General features: G+C 45.4%; 1 protein-coding gene across 7 annotated transcripts in view; it reads left to right on the plus strand.

The window, feature by feature from the left end:
- The first annotated feature begins 14993 nt into the window (after positions 1-14993).
- TRIL (TLR4 interactor with leucine rich repeats) overlaps positions 14994-22598 on the plus strand; it is a 153088-nt gene continuing 145483 nt past the window's right edge. For all 7 annotated transcript variants that reach the window (XM_060156939.1, XM_060156938.1, XM_060156937.1 and 4 more), the window contains exon 1: positions 14994-17817. In XM_060156939.1, the coding sequence (XP_060012922.1) occupies positions 15385-17817 (2433 nt within the window). In that variant the 5' untranslated portion in view covers positions 14994-15384. The remainder of the gene's footprint in view (positions 17818-22598) is intronic.

Genomic DNA, 22598 nt, shown 5'->3' on the forward strand with positions numbered 1-22598 from the left:
GGGATGGTAGTATAAATATTTGCAAAAACATTGGGATTTTGTTTGTAACATTGGGTCTATTTGCTGCTTTTTTGTTAATAGACAGTGATATACGGGCAATATATAAAAGCTTCACACTAAGGTGCAATTATTTGTAGACAAGATCTGCACCCTGCCAGGCTTCCAAGATGAAAAAAAGCTGAAATTTGGTTTGCTGACAAAATGTTCATCTATTTGGATTTAAACAGGAATTGACTGATGAAGCATTCTTATACTTATATGAGAGTCTATGCAAGATGCCGTAAACCAGCATTTTTCAGGTTTTATGGTGCGAAGGAATCAGCTGGGGATTTTGTTACCATACAAATTTGGGTTCACCAGTCTGGGATGGGACCAGAGATTCTGCATTTCTAACAAGCTGATGTTGTTGGTCCACAGACCTCACCTTGAACAGGAAGGTACAGAGTAGTCCTCAACCCTAGCTGCATGTTATGGGGGAATCTAAAAGAAATACAGATGTCCAGGTCCCACTTCAGATCAAGAGAATCAGGATCTCTGGGCATGAGACTCAAGCACTGCTAATTTTTTTTTTAATGTTCCCAAGTGCTATGCACTGAATGTGGCCCCCCCAAATTCCTATGTTGAAGCTGTAACCCCCAATGTGATAGTATTTGGAGATGGGGCCTTTGGGAGGTAATTGGGTTTGGATGAAGTGATGAGGTGGGGCCTTCATGGTGGCATTAGTGTCCTTATAAGAGGAGACACCAGAGAGCTTGCTCTCCCTCTCTGCCATGTGAGACACAGTGAGAAGGCAGCCATCTGAAAGCCAGGAAGAGAGGCCACACCAGAACCTGACTATGCTGGCATTCTGATCTTGAACTTCCAGCCTCCAGAACTGTGAGAAAATAAATCTCTGTTGTTTATGCCACACAGCCCCTGGTATTTTGTTATGGCAGGCTGAGCTAAGACACCAGGTGATTCTAATAATATGCAGCCTAGGTTATCAACCATTGTTGTAAAGGGTATTGAGGTGAGGTGGCATGATCCTAACTCTGTTTTAGGATACTTACAACCTACTCGGGGAGTTAAGACTTGGGCCTATAAAAGTAAAAGCTAGTCAAATGTAAGACTGGGTCAGAGAGGTCAAGAGTATTAAGAGATCCAGAACAAGAGAGGAGACAGGGTTGGGGTGATGAGGGAAGAAGGCTATGTCCCTTCTTAAAGAGTCTTGCTGAGGACCAAATTTTTAAAAATTGAAGGCATAATTTACATGACACAATAAAACGACTACAAAGATATTAAGCATTCAGTTATGACTGTTGATCATTGTTTACACTCACGTAATCAACCTTAATCAAAATATAGAACACTGCCATCACCCCAGAAAGTTCCCTAGTACCTTGATCCTATCTAGCCAATTCCCAGCACTCACAGAGGCCACCACCATTCTGATTTCAATCACCATAAATTAGCATTATCTGTTTTAGAACTTCATATAAATGGAACCCACGGTCCTTTTTTGGTCTGGCTTCTTCTACTCAGCATAATTATTTTGGGATTTATCCACATTATTAATGTATCAATACATGTCATTCCTTTTTATGGTTGAGTGACATTCTACAGATATACCACTATTTGTTAATCCATTTACTGTTGATGGACATTTGAGTCGTTTCCAGTTTAGATTTATTAGAAATAAGGCTACTCTGAATATACTTCTTAAATTCTTTTTTCAAAACATGTTTTCATTTCTCTTGGGTAAATACCTAGAGGTGATATTTCTTGGCTATGGGATAGACGCATGTTTAACTTAATATAGAAATTGCCAAACCGTCCCCTAGAATGATTGTATCATTTTATGCTCCTCCCAGCATTGTACAAGAGTTCTATAGATAGTTGCTACATGGTCTCACCTTAGTGTTGTTAATATGTTTTTAAGGCTCCATTTTTTTTTTTTAATGCACTCATCTGTGTGATGACACCAAGACCTTCAAGAAGCAATTTAGCATAGTAGTTAAAAGTATTGAGTCCTTGCAGGATAATCTAGAAACACAAAGAAAATTACTGATATAATAACCCGTTGGCCCAGCAATGCAAAGTCTAGGAATCTATTACCTTTATATCTGCTCAAGTACAAGATAATAAATGTACACGTTTATTCACTGAAGCATTTTTTTGCAATAATATAAGGTTAGAAAGAATGCAAGAGTTCAACAACAGGCAACCGGTTGAATAAACTGCAGGACGTCACACAATGAAGTTCTAAGAAGTTCTAAAGAGAATGAGAAAGGCTTCTGTGTACTGATATAGAGAGATCTCCAAAATATACCATTAAGTGGAAGAAAAAAAGAAAGGGGTATATATACGAATTGGAGAGGGGTTAAAGTAAGGCTGTATATCTACACCACACACACACACACACACACACACACACACACACACACACACACACACTTATATATGCAAAAAAACCCCACTACACTGGACATATAAATAAGAAACTAATAAAATATTGTTATATAGGAGGGAAGGGAGCAGGGGTAGAAATAAGAATTCTTTGGGAATATTTTTCCATATAATTTTGATATTGAATTACATAAATGCATTACCTGTTAAAAAATTACAACTAAAAAAAAAATCCTAGAATTGAAAAACCTAAACATACATCAAATTGGTAACATGATCACGCAGGAGGATTCTAGAAAGGAATACCCTGATGTTGTGAAAATCTGTGAGCTCATAATGATACTCGAAAAGAGGCAGAAAAATATTAGTTGTCATCATTGAGGTTGTTGTTAAATTCCTCCCTTTGAGAATTGATGACTAAAGGAAGAAGCAGTCCAAAATGCTTCCCCAATCCAAAATGTTTGTCAGGGTAACCAAACAGACCTAGTTGATTAGGGAAAGAGTCTCTTCACTAAGAAATGGCAGCTAATTAATGTAGAAAAAAATGATAGCATTAGAAAAATCACCATTTTGTGATTTCTCATGAACAGTCATTCAGGCAAGGGCTGTCCGATGGAGCTGGCCAGTAGGTGCGTAGTTGAGGGGAAACTGCACATCTGTATGGCATTAAAGTAAATCCACACAGAATACTTTCTGATTACAAGGGAATAACATCCCTCTAGAGCAGCAAGCTCGGGCTGCCATCCCATAACCAGAGGACAGTCTGAGTTTCGATATCTAATGGTGGAAACCAGATGGCGTGTACCTCCTGATGGAGTGCCATATGAAACCCACAACAGCACCCAAAATGTATTCTAGACAAAATTTATTAACGTGAATCGACCAAGCTCTCTGATGTAACTTCCAATTTATAGGAAATACAGGGGACAGAGGAGCAAGCTAAGTGACCACATGAGGAAGCGATCAGACAAACATTGAGAAGGAAAATTAGTAGATGAAAAAACTGACTGTTTTAGATTAAAAATACCTAAGGGACATAAAACCATTAAAAATGCATGGCCCAAAAAAAAAAAAAATGCATGGCCCAGACCTAAATCCTGATTTGGACAAACCAGCTTTGGGGGAATAGCTGGGGAACAATTAGGGTAATTTCAATATGATTGCAGTATTAGATGCTATGAAAATTTATTGACAGGGAAAGAGAGAGATTATTATTAAAGGAAAACAAACTCTTTACAGCATCATGATCTTGTTTTAGTTAAAAAATACATATGGGGCTTCCCTGGTGGCGCAGTGGTTGGGAGTCCGCCTGCCGATGCAGGGGACACGGGTTCGTGCCCCGGTCTGGGAAGATCCCACATGCCGCGGAGCGGCTGGGCCCGTGAGCCATGGCCGCTGAGCCTGCGCGTCCGGAGCCTGTGCTCCGCAACGGGAGAGGCCACAACAGTGAGAGGCCCGCGTACCACAAAAAAAAAAAAAAAAAAAAAAAAGATCCCACAAGCTGCATGGCATGGCCAATAAATAAATAAATAAACAACAACAAAAAAATAAAAATTAAAAAAAATACATATGTGTGTATAAAAATATCTAGAAATATATATAATAAAATATTAACACTTAACAGTTTCTGGTTGGTGGGTGTATTAGTTTTCCATTGTTGCACACGAATTACCAAAAAATTTGGTGGATTAAATTTCTTCGGTAAGTTAGAAGTCCAACGTGGTCTCACTGAGCTAAATCAGGGTGTTGGCAGGGCTGCATTCCTTTCTGGAGGCTCTAGGGGAGAATCCATTTCCTTGCTTTTTCCAGGTTCTAGAGGCTGCCCACATTCCCTGGCTCATGGTCCTTCCTTCATCTTCAAAGCCAGCAACAGCAGGTCAAGTCCTTCTCGTATTGCATCGCCCTGAACTTCTCTTCTGCATCCCTCTTCCACTTTTTAGGACCTTTGTGATAATCGGTTTCCATGAAGGTAATCCAGGATACCCTCCCATCTCAAGGTCAGTTGATTAGCAACCTTAATTCCACCTGCAACCTTACTTCCCCTTTGCCATGTAGCTTAACATGTTCACAAGTTCTGGGGATCAGGACATAGATATCTTTGAAGGGCCATTATCCAGCCTACCACAGTGGGAACATGATATATATTTATCTTCTTATTGTTGCCCTCTGTATTTTCTGGTTTTCTACAATGCATATATACTGCTTCTGTAATAACAAAAGGCTGTTCTTCATTGAAAAATAAGTATAGTGATGGGGGAGGAAACAATATCATTAAGTGGTAGTATTTTGGAGATCATGGCTGTATACCTATAGTAGGAGTAAAGAAAACATGTGACCTAATTATATGTGAATAAGTATTGGTGGCTTGGAAAATTTCCACTGACAGAATCATATTAAAAAATCCTATAGTTCAAACAACGTGGATGAAATGGCAGATGACATTCTGGAAAATGCTGTGTATCTGAAAAATGACTCTAGTGATGACAAGGACACTGTGACCAAGGATTCATGTGAAAAGTGTGAATGACAATTTTCATAAAATGTGAGTTCAAGTCTCAGCTCTGTCACTTACTAGCTGTGCGACCTTGTGCCAGTTATTTAACCTCTTCTTGCTTCCATTACATTGTCTATAAAATGAAGGTAATGACTGTACTTTCCTCATGGTGTTATTGAAGGATTAAATGATTTAAAGCCTGTGGAGGGCTTAGAACCATGCCTGGCACATGACAAACACTCTGTAAATGCTAGTCGTTTTTGTTTATTTTTCTGGCAGGTGTTTGTAGCCCCCTGTCTCGGATGGAAAATCACTCTGGATTAGTTAAACTGGTACTTATAATCTGTCACCTCTAAAAATCATGAGAGTCATGCACTGATTATCAATAGCGTTCTTACACCCACAGGAGACTAGAGTAATTACCCTGAGGGTTTCACTATTGGGAGTTTTTCCCAAATGGCTGGGTTCCCAGGAAACACCCCACCAGTGCCAGTACAGTGGCTAAATAATTTTGAAGCATCAACAATTACTTAGCCCAGAATCATCAATACGACGAATGGCACTTACCACTATGGGACTCTAACACCTGTAAGCTGTTAGAAAGAGGAGTCTAATAATTTGCTAGTTTGACAACCTGGGGGCAAAGAAAACAAGTTTTGCAGGAGGATGAGAGACTGGAGACAACTTCAGTATATATCTTCCTGCTCATTGTGAATTGATATTAAACCAATCGGATACTGTGAGTTGTTGAGATCAGTCAAGCACAAATAAAACACCACATTTGAAGAACTTTATCATTAACAAACTCTAGTGATACTGAATAATGTTCCACGGAAGAAATGCAATGGATTCTTTAATGTTTAAAGCTGGAAGGGATCTTAGTGATCATTTTAATTCAGTGTGTCTCAGACTAGATTCATGGTCCTACCTGCCACCTCCCATTTCTTTTTTCTTTTGTTTTCTGCGGGATTTTTTTCCCCAAGCCTTGAACATGCTCTTGTACACTGTGACTCTCCAAGACCAAGACCCGGTATATGACCCATCCGGACCACAGAAGCTCATCCTTTTTGCCCTTATAATTTTTTAACTTCACAAGGGCTGTTACTGGTGATAAGAATCCTCCGGGCAAACAACGATGTATTACAGCCATTTCATAGAGCACGATGACCAGAGCGGCCAAATGATTCACTTGGTGAACTAAATGATCACAGAGCTGGCTCAGAATCTAGGCCTGTTTGTAGAGCTCTCTGGAGAGAACCTGTGTGCTGAAGACTTTGTGCCCTGGGCCTGAGCAGCCTGGAGTAGAGCAAAGGAACAATGAAAAAATGGAAACAGAACCTACAAGGAAAGGGAGAAGAAACAGTCACCTGAGAATGTGCCTCCCTCCTCTTTGCCTTTCTGCTCAGCCTAACACTTATTAAAGACCTACAATTTAAGAAAGATATTCTTGCGTGTTACAGAGGATGACAAAAAGCTGTGCATAAGGCTTAAGGTCTTGCCCTGGAGGACCTCAGATTCTCATTGAGAAGGCACACAGGAAGTTGAAATGTTAGCAACAATCCTATTTTCCTAACACTTATAGTTTGTAAGAGCTTTCACATATATTTCCCAAAACTCATATATTGGGCAAGTATTATTTGTCCCTCTTTATACATGAGAAAATGAACCACTGATCAGAGAGACTGTGACACAGTTCAAGGTCAGAGACCCAGCAAGTGGACTCCATCTTCTGATTACCCCATAGGTATCACATGGGCAGTTTATGACAAATGTTTGGCTTTTTGATGACAACTGCAAATGCTTTGGGGGTTTTTACACTGCATATAGTAAATTGTTTGTATCCAAGATGATGTACGTTATTAAGACTGATTTTTTTAAAAGGTTTATAAGAAAAGCAATTTGTAGCAAGGGAAGGAAGACATGGCAGGGCAATGGAGAAAGCAAAAGTGAAAATGGTATCATGTACGTTTTTACCAAAGATTTTTAACTGCAAAAACAAATGTTCAGGGACTTCCCTGGTTGCACAGTGGTTAAGAATCCACATGCCAATGCAGGGAACACGAGTTCGAGCCCTGGTCCAGGAAGATCCCATGTACCACGCTGCAACTAAGCCCATGCGCCACAACTACTGAGCCTGCGCTCTAGAGCCCGAGTGCCACAACTACTGAAGCCTGTGCGCCTGGAGCCCGTGCTCTGCAACAAGAGAATCCACCACAGTAAGAAGGCCGTGCACCGCAACGAAGAGTAGCCCCCGCTCACTGCAACTAGAGAAAGCCCATGCGCAGCAATGAAGACCCGACCCAACGCAGCCAAAAACTAAATGAATAAATTTATTTTAATAAAGTGTTCATCGCAGAAAATTTTGATTGCAGAGAAAAGGAGAATGGAAAAAAAAAGTACTGTTCTCTCATCAACCAAAGCAAAGTAGGGTTCAGCCATCCTTCACTCCCCCCAGTTTTTAAAGTCATACACACTATAAAACTTGACAATTTACATTAAGCTTTTGAAAATTCTTTAGTTCTAAATATCTTTAAATGGTAACAACCACTTTTTTTTCAACGTACAATGTATCACAGCAGACAATAAAAAAAGCATTCAAGTTTGAGGTATACCAATTACATTTTGGAAATTAAATAGGGATGCATAGAAGCTGAAGGAGTGTCCTTACAGATACATTAGCATTCTACCAACAGTAATGTTTGATCCTGCCTACAGCAAGGCTCCAGTGCTGTGGCTGGAACCTTTGATCTTGAGTCCCACTCCAGCATATGGTGCTACTAAGCATAATCAAAGTGCAAATCTTTATAGAAATTACAGAGACTGAAAAAGGGACGGATGCTTCCTTCCTCTAATTTCCTTTCCTGCCATGTTCCTGGTCTTAAGTAAAAAACATTTGGTCTTTTGATGAAATCTGCAAATAGTTTGAGGGTATTTTACACTGTATACAGTCAATTATTTCACTGTCCAAGATTATTTCCATTACTAAGATTGACAGTGTTTCCTGCCAGAACAGAGTCATGGTTTTTGTGCCCAATTACCACACGGGTATGAAACTGCCTCCACGATTTTGGCCCCATACAGTGATGTTAGCATAAGGAGACATCCACAGTTCTGGGGGAGGTTTCTTGGGTGGGGAGTACTTGCCACTTGTACATGCCAGATTTTGATAAGAAATCACTGAACATTTACAGGATGAGTGGCTAATCCTTGAAGTTGATACTCTTCAAAAGAGGTGTCTTCCCTACAAATATTTTTAAGCCATTAATTATAACAATTCGGATCAAGTTGTGAGAAAAATAGTATTTTTTTATGAAATTCCCTTCAAATGTATCTGTCAGTCCACCAAAGACAGTGGGAGACAATTTCTGAATTAAAATATTGAAAACAAAACTCGTATTTTTGTCAAAGTGGATCATCTGTGCCCTCTCACCAACATCCTGCTGTTAGGTTTGAGTGACTGCAACGCACCAGGCCTCAGGCAAGTTTGCAGTTTGGAAGAAACGTGGACCCAGGAAAACTTTGTGTGTTGTTTCTCATGGTTACTGATTATTGTGCCAAGCCTTACATAAATTGTTTTTAATAATGCAGTTATTAAGAGAAAAAAGAGATGCCTAAAGCACCATTCAAAAAGTTTAGTCAGGGCTTCCCTGGTGGCGCAGTGGTTGAGAGTCTGCCTGCCGATGCAGGGAACACGGGTTCGTTCCCTGGTCCGGGAAGATCCCACATGCCGTGGAGCGGCTGGGCCCGTGAGCCGTGGCCACTGAGCCTGCGCGTCTGGAGCCTTTGCTCCGCAACAGGAGAGGCCCCAACAGTGAGAGGCCCGTGCACCGCAAATAAAATAAAATAAAATAAATTAAAAAAAAAAAAGTTTAGTCAAGTGCAGGTGAGTACACTCTCAGCTGGTGGGCACTGGCCTGGCCTCTGTCTCTCCTGACCAGGCAGCGCCAAACCTGGTTGACAAACCTTGTTGGCTGGTGCTCTTATTGGACCAGTTGCTAAATATTTTGACTATCACCCCGAACTGGCCTCAATAGTTGTACACATAGGCTTGTATCAACAGGGAGCCCAGCGAGATCTAACTATAAAATCCTGGGGTCAGAAGTCAACAGTTTAGATTGTGGTCTGAACTCTATCATTACAGCGGTGGATCATTCCAGAAGTTAGCTAATTCCTTTAATTCTTAGCATCCTTGCCTCCAAATTGGGGATATGAATATCCCTCACCTAATTGCCTTATGAGACATGTTGAGGTGAAATCAGATATTAAATATGAAAGCACTTGTTTAAAATTTTTTTATTAATTTCAAAGAAATCCATAGTAATTGTATAGCATTTAGAAAATGCCAAAGCCTAGGGTGTAAACAATTATTCATCTTCTCACCGTGTAAAGATAACAACTTAACATTTCAAAAATTTTCTTCTAGCTTTTTCTTTTTCTCAACTGTTAACATTTCAAAAAGTTTCTTCTAGCTTCCACCTTGTAAATGGCCTTAGACACATACAGTATTAAGTGGACTGATGCTTTCTACAAAGGTTTTAGTTCTTTATTATTTTCTTTCCAAAAGATAATTGCTACGAGCATAGCAAATGGTGCTCATCCTGTTTATGATGCCACCATGCTCCTGGATTTTTATATGCATTTAACTCCCGGGCCATGCTTAGCTCCCAGAAGGCATGGACCTTGTCTACTCTGTCAATCCCTAGGCTCCTAGAAAAGGAGACACTGAAATGTTTGAATAAGCCCGTAAGAATTCTCCTTCAGTCACAATACCTAAGGCGATACCTGGGAATGTGCTAAATAAAGATTGCTAGGCCCTGTTCCAGAGGTTCTGAATCAGATTCTCCGCGGCTGGGCCTAGGATCCTGTATTTTTAATAAGCTCTTCGGTTTCTTCTTCTGTGAAATGGGGATAACAGTAGTTCCTACCTCCCTAGGTAGGTGTGGAAATGGACGAGTTACTTTATGTAGAGCGTTTAGGCTACTGCCTGGCACTCAGCATTACATCAGTGGCAGCGTTACTACTGTTGTTACTAGGATATGATCAGCCAATCATGAACAGGTGTTCTGGAAATAGTGTCTATCAATTTTCTCAAACTTAAATGTGCCTAAAAATCATCTGGTGAAAAAAAAATCATCTGGTGGCTTATAAATGCAGGTGCTGGGGCCTTGCCCCCTGAGATTCTGATTTAATCAGGCTAATACCTCTCCAGGAATCTGCATTCCTTAAGGGCAAAAATGGAGAATCAGCAGATATGCAGTAAACCAGTGATTCTCTCATTCACATTGCTAATCCCCAAGGCAAAGAAACTTGCCTCTCAGACTGGGGCTAAGATGAGGCTCGATTCAGATAGAGTTTTGGGGGTCATTTGACAGCATGCCAAGGAACCACTGGGACTCTTGGTGTCCTACTTCATCTGTGTCAGGGGCCACACTGCCTGTCTGGGGTTGGCTCACTAGGGATGAGGAAACAGCTGCCGTCTCTGCAGGCTGCCCTGAGTCAGCTAAGCCTGCCGCTCCAGCAGGGAGTGGCAGGCCTACCTCTCCCTGCAGCTAGGCCTGCAGCTAGGAGCTAGGCCTGAGCTCTTCTCCCCTAACCTGTCCTGCACCAGGGCAGCCTGGGCCAACTCACGCCAGCTCCAGGGGCTGCTGAAGACATGGCCTGGAATCCCTCCTGCCTCTATATCTGAAGATCAAGGGAACCACAGGTTGCTTGGGAAGGAAGTGTGTACATCCTTGGCAAGCCCGAGATTCCATGCCTGGGCAAGAATAGCTGAAAACCTTTAGGCCACATATATGTATCATGAAACCAGCCCAAAGTTGCTCGTGCTTCTGACCTCTGAAACTACCCCCAGAGTGCTTGAGATTTAAAGGGCAAACTTTCCAAAAGTGAAATGACAAAACTCTTGTTTCTCTTACGAACAGCTTTCCTTCCTGGGTTTCTCTACTTGTGATTATGCAAATTATACATTTAAGCATAATCAATACTTGTCTCTCCTGGAACCTGATCAAGCTGGGATCCATCCATAAACAAAGACATTACATAGTTAAGAGATAGGCATTTAAATGGAGACAACTCTGTCCTTACTCTTACTAAAAATTATTGCTTTTTATAGAAAATTAGGTATAGGCTATGTTATAATAAAGTAGAATTTATGTTTTAAAAAATGCTTTCCTTCAAACTCCTGTAATTTTTCTCCTTGTTCTTTAATCCACGTACATGTACTTTCTTCTCCTAAAATGCTACATATGGACAGACATCTCCAATGTTTGAGAAGGCTGGGGTTAGAGCACTGGTCTATGGTTCCTCCTCTTAGCTCTGGGTCCTGCGTTACCAGGAATCTCCTGGAGGTCTCCCAGGCATTAGAGTTGAAATCCCAACCCACACCTCCAGATTCTTTTGACAGCTACCCTTTAGCCTTCTCTTGGCCCTAGGGGTATACACTTGTGATATGATTGGTCTCCAGGAGGACAGATAGGAAAAAGGCCTGCACAGACTTAGGTAATTAAGTAAGGAATTCCAGGGTCCCAGGAATCCTGAGCAGGAGTGGGGATGTGGACAGTGGGTGGTTACATATCTTTGGAAGCCTGAAATCAAAATCCTGCTCTTATGGCCCTCTAAAGTGTAGGGTCCAGGGTAGGGACCTAGGTTGCCCTGGTCCAAGAGTGTACTGTATCTATAGTATCTATATAATGCCTGGGTGTATGTTACATAAGGGAATACCTGGGTCTGGACGTTCTGTCAACACATGTCCCACACAAATCTGTCAGAGATTTCAAGGTTCGAGGCGGCAAGAACTAGAGAGAGAACATTTTCTTTGTGTGGCACCTACTTTGTTTAGGCAGAGATACCTCTTGATGTTGCAGTGCAAATGTGATCATGTCAACTCCCTGCTGAAAGCCTTAAAGGGGAATAAGGGACTATTTATTTGGAAGTCATTGTATGAACAGGTTGTGTGATACTATTAAAAAAACACATGTCAAAAGAATCTCACCAACAAAGATTCAGACAGAAGATTTGGAGGTTTCTAAGTCAGTCTCTTGCACTTTTCCTGCCCTGCTCGCCATCACATAGGTGGTACTCAGCACTTCCCTCCTCTGGAAACCTTCCTCAAGCTCTCAGTCCAGCCAGGTGCACCTCCTCAGGGCTCCCACGGCAACGGCTCCCCGCCCATCAGTCTCCGCACTACGTTGTTGCACCCTAAGGTCAGGCCCTGTGTCTTATCAGCGCTGCCTTCCCAGGGCTCATCCTGGGATTTGGCACATGCTAAGTTCTCACTACATGCTTCTTGCCTGATCACCAGCAGCAATACGGAGTTACGTTTATAGCTCTTTACTACCAGGGGCTCTAAGACTACCGAATTCAAGCAAAATTTTAACTCCTGAAGAGAGACATGGTCTGAGATTAAATCGAACACCTGAACACACAGCACCACAGACATGGAGACCATTGGGGGCACATATGGATATCACATATGTGTACTCTGAAGTTTTTTAATGTCATTCATTTGTAAAGTTGACCTCAGGTTATATGCCTTTAAAAAGGGAAGCATTTCTTAAAAGATGGCAATCACGCTTTTTCAGAAAGAACGTATACGCACCCATACACACACTTACTTTACCTGCAGATCTCAAAATTTTACCCTAACTGAAACTAGATTGAGGGTGCTAGCGACACCTATCAGAAACTGTTTCTACTTATTTGAAATCTGGCATACTATTATCTATTTTAAGCAAGGCTAACTACATGGGGCAGATGTGTTACTTCAAGAAAACTGAACGTTATGGGAAACCAATCGTCTTTTGACATGAAACCATGGAAGATGTTATTTTTACCTGCAATCCAGGACTACTGGTAGAAATATTAAGCACTGGACAATAATACCCAAGACATTAAAAAAAATACTGAACAACTGCAGGGGTCTGATAACTTTGTTAATCTTACTTAGAGGCATCTACAAAGGAACAACACCCTCGGTGGAGTAAGTGATTAGTCCAAACTAGTGAGCTCTGAGGGAATGCCCCTCCCGGCCTCGTTTACTCTGAAAATTTTCTTGTAAGAGTCAGGAAAAGAGGAAGCTTATGCAAAGGAGGAGGGTCTGATTTCTGCTCCTTCCACTTCCACATCACACCGCTCAGTTTCCGACCTCCTTCCCGCTCAGAAGGCCGTTTGTGCGTCCCAAGGCTAGGGCCTCAAAAGCAGATGCTGCTATAGCTGCAGCCCAGGTAGATCTAGTAGCTCAATTTGAAAGCCAGCAGCTTCTTAGTATTCTTTCCTCTGAACAATCGAATGACCTCTGTTGCCACCAAGGACTGAGGTCCTCCTCGCAGCTTCTGGGGCCCAGATCAGAAATTGTGCTACACGGTACAAGCTTGGGCCTCACCCTCTAGGGCAGCCAGACCTTCATAAGGAGGACTGGAGTCAAGAACTAAAGGATTTCAGAGGTTTCTCACAAGGAGAACTAAAACCCAAACTACAAAACTGCCTGGGCAACTTCATCTTTCATCTTGTTCAGAAAGATACTTGGTTCCCCAAGTTCATCCTTTATTAGAAATCTCAAAACAAATCACAAGCAAACTTGCTCTGTGCACTGTGCTCTGAATGGACATTTCCCTACCTACCTACCTTCCATTCTCCAGCCCCATCTCCCTGGACCCAAGGTCCCTGCTCATCCATAAGTGTTCACTGACTATGCTGCCAACGGTCTCATTTTTCTTTAAATTCACTTGCCTATATGAATCGTTGAAGGAGGCAATTAATCACCACTGAATTATTCAAAATCATTTGCATCTCAGCAGCTTTCTCATACTACAGCCTTACACTGTTATTTGACCTTTCCTGTCTTGCCCTCCCCACTAGATTGTCAGCCTCCTGAGGTGAGGATATGTCTCTCTCCTTTAATTTTCCACACAGTAGGTCCTTAAAATTACATTTTCTGAACACCCTGGGATGAGGGTAGGGGGTAGCTTGCAGGAACAAACAGTAATTAACAGCTCTTCCTTGCCCATTCTCCTTCTCAGCTGGGGCTGCCCTGAATGGAGCCATTAATAAATGCTCCACTCCCTATTGATAATAAGTGTTAAGACTCCCCCAAGTAAACCAGGTCTGAAAAATTGTGGGCAAAATTTTTGAAGATCACCACAAGTCCAGGCATAAAGGGGGAGGGCCCAGCAGGTAGCAGTTACCAGAGGGTCTGTGAAGGTTATTATATATACATGCACACGTGCAGAGCCTGCCCCAAGGGCTCTAAGACTGGAGGAGGATTAATGGGACTAAATCACCTAAATCTGACAGACTTTCACGGTGGCAGAACCAGTTCTGAGCTTTCTCCATGCTCTTGCCTACAGCAGGGCCAAGCAACTACTCAGTTTAGATCCCTAAGAAGGGGCGGAACCTCTCCTCGGCTATTGGCCACCAGTACAACGATGTCAAAAACCCAAGCACGCAACAGCCAGGATGTCTTGATTTAGCCTCTTCTGACAGTAGCCCACCGACAGCTCTTGGCAGCCAGCCTTGTTGCTGCCCGAAACTTCCCGTAGAACGCTGGCAGGTTCCGTGCTGCCCCAACTTCTTGCAGGGGGCCACCTGGAAGAGCAAGTGTCTTAAAAACTAATAAAACGACTCACGATCCCATTGCTTCGAAGCGACTGGTGTGCTCGTCTAAAATAAGGTTTCTGTCTGCAAATCCCGTTTGCTCGCCCGGTAATCCACCCCCGCCCCCAGCCCGGCGTGTCCGACTCGTACAGCTGTTTTTAATCCCTACTTTTCTCACTTGGCGTCCCGGGCTCCGGTTGACCAGACGCGGAGCCACTTAGTGTTTCCTCCTCCCCCTACCGGGGTCTGTCCTCCCTCCGCCATCTCCTTCCCCCCACCCCCCCGCCTGCATCCCCGGGGGGCAGAGTGTGGGAAGAACGAATTTCCGCCCGGTTTGCTCGCCACTCGCAGACTTGGGTCCCTTCCGGACGCAGCCTGCACACCCCCGGCTCCTCCCGGGGCTGTTCCACCCAGGCCGCGCTACCGGTCCCGGACTGGGAGCGAGGAGGCGCGGGCTGCGGGGGCCGAGCCTCCCCGGCGCAGCAGCCAAGCCGCGCCCGGAGGAGCTCTTGGAAGGGCTCCCGCCTGCAGCTGGGGAATCCGCTGGCGGGGAGAATCCGTGCCAGGGAATCCAGCTCTCCGGACTCAAGCTGCAAACAAAAAGCTCAGGTCTTGCTCCCTCCCTCCACGGCCCCCCCGCCCCCGACGCGCACCCGGAGAAAGTTCTGCAAAAATGCAACAAGTAGCACCCGGAGCTCGCGGAGCGCCCTGCGCCGCCTGACTTGGCCAGGCAAAGCCCGCCTGCAGAGACCCGGGCCAGCCACCGGACAAAGGGCGGAGGAGGGGCTGGACGGCGCTGCTAAGTCCGAAAGAGGCCATTTAGCGACTCTGGCCAGGCCAAGGGGAATGCAGAGGAGACACAGAGCCGGCGGGCCAAGAGGACGATCGGGCCGCAGAACGCAGGGCGGGCGGCGATGGAGGCTGCCCGCGCCTTGCGCTTCCTGCTCGTGGTGTGCGGCTGCCTTGCGCTCCCGCCGCGGGCCCAGCCGGTGTGTCCGGAGCGCTGCGACTGCCAGCACCCCCAGCACCTCCTGTGCACCAACAGGGGGCTCCGCGCCGTGCCCAAGACCAGCTCGCTGCCGAGCCCGCAGGACGTGCTCACCTACAGCCTCGGCGGCAACTTCATAACCAACATCACGGCCTTCGACTTCCACCGCCTGGGGCAGCTCAGACGGCTGGACCTGCAGTACAACCAGATCCGTTCTCTGCACCCCAAGACCTTCGAGAAGCTCTCGCGGCTGGAGGAGCTCTACCTGGGCAACAACCTCCTGCAGGCGCTCGCCCCGGGCACGCTGGCGCCGCTGCGCAAGCTGCGCATCCTCTACGCCAACGGGAACGAGATCAGCCGCCTCAGCCGAGGCTCCTTCGAGGGACTGGAGAGCCTGGTCAAGCTGCGGCTGGACGGGAACGCCCTGGGGGCGCTGCCGGACGCCGTCTTTGCCCCCTTGGGTAACTTGCTCTACCTACATCTGGAGTCCAACCGGATCCGTTTTCTGGGCAAGAACGCCTTCGCCCATCTGGGGAAGCTGCGCTTCCTCAACCTCTCTGCCAACGAGCTGCAGCCCTCCCTACGCCACGCGGCCACCTTCGCACCGCTGCGCTCTCTCTCCACCCTCATCCTCTCGGCCAACAGCCTGCAGCACCTCGGGCCGCGCGTCTTCCAGCACCTGCCGCGCCTTGGCCTACTCTCGCTCAGGGGCAACCAGCTCACGCACCTCGCGCCCGAGGCTTTTTGGGGGTTGGAGGCCTTGCGCGAGCTGCGCCTGGAGGGCAATCGGCTAAGCCAGCTGCCCGTGGCGCTGCTGGAGCCTCTGCACAGCCTGGAGGCGCTGGACCTGAGCGGCAATGAGCTGTCCGCTCTGCACCCCACTATCTTTGGCCACCTGGGCCGGCTGCGCGAGCTCAGCTTGCGCGACAATGCGCTCAGTGCCCTCTCCGGGGACATCTTCGCCTCCAGCCCAGCCCTCTATCGGTTGGATCTAGACGGCAACGGCTGGACCTGCGACTGCCGGCTGAGGGACCTGAAGCGCTGGATGGGTGACTGGCACTCGCAGGGCCGGCTCCTCACCGTCTTCGTGCAGTGTCGCCACCCTCCGGCCCTGCGGGGCAAGTACCTGGATTACCTGGATGACCAGCAACTGCAGAACGGGTCTTGCACAGATCCCTCACCTTCGGTTTCCCCGACTGCCGAGAGCAAGCGGCATGCCCTACCCACAGCCCTGGGGGAGGAGGTGGCGCCCCCTGCAGGTGCCCTCGTGGAGCAGCCGCCGCCGCAGCCACAGCCACAGCAAAGGGGTCGATTTCTGCCAGGGGTGACCTGGGATGGGGCCGCCAGGGAGCTTTTGAGTAACCGCAGCGCCCTAAGGCTGAGCCGGCGGGGCCCGGGCCTCCAGCAGCCGAGCTCCAACGCCGCTGCTGCCGCGGGCCCGGCGCCACACCCCCTGGACCTCCTCGAGAAGCCTGAGCGGGGACGTCCGACTCCGTCGGATCCAGCCCACACGGAGCCCACCCCGACGGCCACGCTGGGCTCTGCGCCAGCCGGCGACCCCTGGCAGCGCGCGGCGAAGCAGCACCTGGCTGCGCAGCAGCAGGAGAGCACCGCCCAGTCCGACGGCGGGGTCGGCCTGCCGCCGCTGGTATCCGACCCGTGTGACTTCAACAAGTTCATCCTGTGCAACCTGACCGTGGAAGCGGTGGGCGCCAACAGCGCCGCGGTGCGCTGGGCGGTGCGCGAGCACCGCAGTCCCCGGACGCTGGGCGGCGCGCGCTTCCGCCTACTCTTCGACCGCTTTGGCCAGCAGCCTAAATTCCACCGCTTCGTCTACCTGCCTGAGCGCAGCGACTCGGCCACGCTTCGCGAGCTGCGGGCAGACACTCCCTACCTGGTGTGCGTGGAGGGCGTGCTAGGCGGCCGGGTCTGCCCGGTGGCTCCCCGGGACCACTGCGCGGGGCTGGTCACCCTGCCGGAGCCTGGGAGCCAGAGCAGCGTCGACTACCAACTGCTGACCTTGGCCCTGCTGGCCGTCAACGCACTGCTGGTACTCCTGGCCTTGGCGGCCTGGGCGTCGCGCTGGCTGCGTAGGAAGCTGCGGGCCAGGCGGAAGGGCGGGGCCCCCGTCCACGTTCGCCACATGTACTCTACCCGACGGCCCCTGCGCTCCATGGGCACCGGCGTGTCTGCAGACTTCTCTGGCTTCCAGTCGCACCGGCCGCGCACCACCGTGTGCGCACTCAGCGAGGCGGACCTCATCGAGTTCCCGTGCGACCGCTTCATGGACAGCGGGGGCGGCGGCGCGGGCGGCAGCCTGAGGCGGGAGGACCATCTCCTGCAGCGATTTGCCGACTAGGTAGATCCGGGCCTCCAGGGGTGTGGAGACCATCTCACTGGCCTTGAGGAGGGGAGCCACCTCTCCGCGGGCCCCCGCAGCCCCCCTCAGGGGAAGATCTCATTTTATCCGACCTCTTTTCCCCCTTTTGTGCGCTTGCCAGAGAGGCCAAAGGGGACAGATGGCTAATTCTGCACCACCTTCCAATCCCAGTGCTCACTTGTGAAGTAAATGGATGGTATTGGTGGTCAAGAGCAAGAGTAGGGGACAAATGGATGGTGGGGTCCAGAGGTAGGAGGCCTTCTTAACGTGCAGACATTGGTGCAGCTATGAGAATGGATGTTTTTTGGGGTTTTTTTGGCATTGTAATGCAGTAGGCTGGCCCCCTTTGGGATAGAAAAGGGTGCTCCTTGCTCCCTACGTGACCAGAAAGAGATTTGGATGCATGCTTTTTTTGGTTGTTCAGTGTCAAACAGAGGAGTTTTGTTTCTATTTAAGGAAAAAAGAACTTATTACCATTACAAAGGAGGCTTGGCAACTGACTCCCCTGGCCTGGTGGTCTCGGCCAAGAAGGGTGATGTTGTAAACAGGTGGTAAAGTTTAACACTCGCAGAGGAACTCTTTGTTGGTTGATAGCACATTCAGGAAAACTTAATGTTTAAATAATTAGAGACGCTATTTTTCTTTTTCAACAATGTGAAGAGCTCTAACATTTAACACACTGACCAATAAACTCAAGGACTATTTTAGTTGAGCCGGGCAGTTCAACTATTTTCCTTTTAACATTAACACCACAAAAACTTTTGCTGACCTTGGGGTTAACTAAGATTACATAGTTTCTCAGGAGAAGACTGCATGCAAGACTTCTCTGTCAGGGTTGCTCCTGTGGCTTTTTAATTTTATTTTTTTAAACCTATATGTGGAAAAGGAAATGTCAATGCCAGACTCGATAGAAGAATGTAACGTGTACATAACCGATGACCCCATAGGGAATGGCAGTGTTCTAGTTCACTTACCACATCTCTGACAACCTGTCCAGATTGGAATAAATGTGATGTGGTACCTCTCACGTTTTCATCAGTGACACGCAGTCGACTGTGCCCTACTTCTCTTGAGTTGCACAGTTAAGTGATCAAGGTAATTTCCTAATAGGAAGTGAGCAAAAGGTGACTTGCAATTGATAGTATAATGTTTGATCATGTTATTGTCTTTATATGAAAGAGTAGAGAGGGAAAATGTGAAAAAATGTGCATCGGTGGTTGTATGTTTCTACTAAAACCAGAAGATTATGAGTACTTAAACCTCACTGTGAAATAATTATATATTTTGCAAATGAATTCCTCCATTACCCAGTGTTTTTTTTCCATGTTATTAAATCTTATCTTTTAGTTAATAATTGCAGTATTTCTTTTAAATGTTTTTGTTTTAAACTTAGGGTTAGGCTCCTTTATTTGTTCAGTTGTTTTCAGCTGTTTGGGATACTTTCATTCCCTGATATTTATGAAGTAGATGTTTATCACTAAATGTAGTGCTTTGGTTTACATTAATAATTTTGTGTGTGGTCAAAAAACGCAGTCACTTGGAAGATGTACAGGATGGTTGTATTCACCGTGGTTGTAGATTCATTGGCAGTGGGGTGCCGGGGAGGCCACTGCAAAGGTGCTAAGGCTAACAGTGAATCTTCTGTTTAGGGCCTTAAGCCCCCGAGGGTCCTGAAGACTCAGGGAATCTATCATAGTCCAGGGATCCTTCAACCCCATTCCACTCCTTTTATGTTTGGCCTCCACTGAGCCAGGCCTGCTGTCGTCCCAACAGCTGAGTCGGGACACAGGGATTTAAATGAGCTGATCTTTGTTTATGTTCAGATGAGTAAATGTCCAGACCACTTAAAGTACAGCTGTTTTTCTGGCAGTCTTATCTGTGGGGTCCAAACTTAATAAACCACAGGAAATAGGCTGTTATTCTTAGTTTGCTGCCAGGGCTTGCTTCAGATTCCAAGCGTATTGGTACTTGGGAGAAGTGTAGTTGTTTGCTCTTATGTGCAACCTTTTGGTTATCTTGCACCTTTTGTGCTCCTAGCTTTTTCATTCAGAGAGCAATTGCATTTCTTAGCTCTTGCTTTTACACAGTAGTGTAATAAAGTGAGTCCCATTGAAAGTCTGAACAACACCTCTGGTTCTTCCCACCACCTACCCTTTCAACTGCAAAAATCACTGAAAATGCTTAATGCCTAAATCCATGTAAAAACACTTTCACTGGAAAGTCTTTCAGTGGGAAATGAATAAATGTTATACATTGTTATGTTCAGTTATGTCAATAAACCCACTTACTAATGGAGATGTTTTCTTGTTGGAGTTTCCAATATTTTATACCCTTCGTAATGGTACACTGCATTTTTCTACAGCAGTTTTCATCAAAGAAAATGAAACATAAGCTGGAAGTCTTTCCTCTTTCACTCTTTTAATTTCCATTTCCACAGTAGAGTGTGGACTTAATTTTTAAGAAATGCTGTGTGACCTTCTAGCCAAAGAAACAATGAGATGACTCTAAAAGCAGGTGGTCAGCTGTGGTGTGAAAATGCTGTTAAAACACCAGTGACAGGAAAATGATGGGTCTCAGCAGGATTCAGCTGTTTAAAGGACACTGAATTAGAAGTCAAGCCCTTTGACTCTCATGGTCAATGAGAAGGAATTACCTTGAACTGGAGGCCATCTTTGCCATTACGAAGTACATGAAAAATAAAACTCCTAAAGAAAAAAAGAATAAACTTTGTAAGAGGTAGGAGTGTTCAATTAAAGAGCCATTGACACAGTCTGGAATGTGTTGGGGTCCTCGGCTCAGCCAGTAAGATTATTGCTTTCATGAGGGCAGATCGTTTTGTGATGCTGCCAGGTAATAATTAGCGTGTGATCAGACCACCTTCACTGATTTGCCAAACACCTGGTTTTCACCAGAAGTACAGTAACATGGGCAGCTACTGTATATTAAGAAACTATTACAATAGACACTGGATTACCTGGTGTTTGTACTTCACCACTCCCCCCTTTGCCTCTGAGAGTTGGGGATAAGTGATAATGAAGCATTCTCATGTCAGAAATGTATTCAAACTTCCAGACCATGACCCGGGATGAAGACAGATTCCTACCCAGCCTCATATCTTCATCATCTCAGAGAATTATAACATCACTAAGGTTCAGAATGATTTTAAAGTGGTGAAAGAATTTTAAGTCATCTGAGATTGCATTCTTTTCATTTACTTAATCTCTTTGTGCCTTAGCTTCTGCAGCAGTAAAATGGGAATCCTGGGTCCTGACTCCATAGTGCAATTTTAAGGAATAAATGGGTAAAAAGTGTTAGCACCGGTTACAGGGCAAGTGTTCAATAAATATTAGATGTATTATTGGTAGCATGACAGTTGTATGATACATTTTAGAAGTTTCACGGACAAGGCATTCTGCCCTAACCAATTAGAAGATTCATGTAATGAGATTAAGGTGCCTCTCCCTTCCCCTTGTTTTGTTTAATTGAGGCTCTTCTATAATTTGGTGTGGAAGGATAGCTCTTGAAATACTTTCTCATTACTTAAAAAAAGGAAGTGAATATGCTACTACTTGAGCAAACTTTCCTATGTTTAGTAAACTGTTGGCGTAAGTTAATTCATCCTTTAGATAGGAACTAAGGCTGCGTAAATGGTCTTGCTTACATAGGGCCCCTCTTCCTGTTAATTTAGTGATAACATTTCCAAGTGTCCTTTTACTCTTAGTTTACTCAGAAGGATACTTTGCACACACAAGTGCTTTTTTCCTAGGGATTTCAGGTCACTTCGTCCTTCTCTATCATGTGGCAAATAGTGTTCTTTTCATTTTGCACGGGAGACTGAAGTATTTGGAGATTATACTTACTTATATTGACTACTGAAATAATTAGGAAAAAATGTAGCTTCCTGAAACCTGGTTGCTTTAACTTGAGGCAGACTACCAAAATATCCCATTACATATGTTTGAGAGATTTTAAGCTCCAGGCAGTGTGATTCCGTATGGACACAGAAACGTGGCTTTGTAATTTGGCTGTGAACTGGCATCGGACACTAGAGAAATAAATTGTCATGTGCCAACATTGCAAGCAACAGCATCTCCTGGCTGTGTAACTTCATAACATTTCTTTCAAACTCACCAAAGTTTTATAAATGCTAGCTCTGTGCCATAGTTAATGCTGAGACAGGCAGCACTGTTGTATGTTTAGACCAGCTGTAGCCAAGTAGCAGTTATTCACCTTTCCAAGTTACAGTTTTTGATGAAGTAATGCTTACCCTACAGCTGACTGTATACTTAACTCTTAGTATATGTACACTGTACCATGTGCAGACATACTTTTAATGGTGACCACCCTCTTATTTCCTTTCTTTCTCAATTGTGTCTTTCTAAGGATTTTTATTTTAGGAAATTAAACTGAGTGCAAATAATAACAAACACCCATATTAGCACCACTCAATGACAGTTAACATTTTGCAATGTTTGTTTTCAGCCTTAATAAATGTCTTTATTGACAAAACCCCTGATTTCCTTCCGCACACTCTGTCTTCTAAAGTAACTACCACTGTGAGTTGGATATGTGTCCTTCTAACAGTCAGTTCTCCTCATTCACAGAAGTTATGTTGTATAAGGTCACAGCAAACATTGAATTAGCAAATACTGAACCATTGCTCCCAGGAGAAATTCAGGGTTAGGTTCCTGTGAGCCTCTGGTCACAACATTTTCATCAACCTATCAATATATACCCTTATTTTATGTGTGTTTCTGTTT

This window comes from Lagenorhynchus albirostris, chromosome 8 (genome assembly GCF_949774975.1).
Source record: "Lagenorhynchus albirostris chromosome 8, mLagAlb1.1, whole genome shotgun sequence".
In the NCBI taxonomy this organism is placed as follows: Eukaryota; Metazoa; Chordata; class Mammalia; order Artiodactyla; family Delphinidae; genus Lagenorhynchus; species Lagenorhynchus albirostris.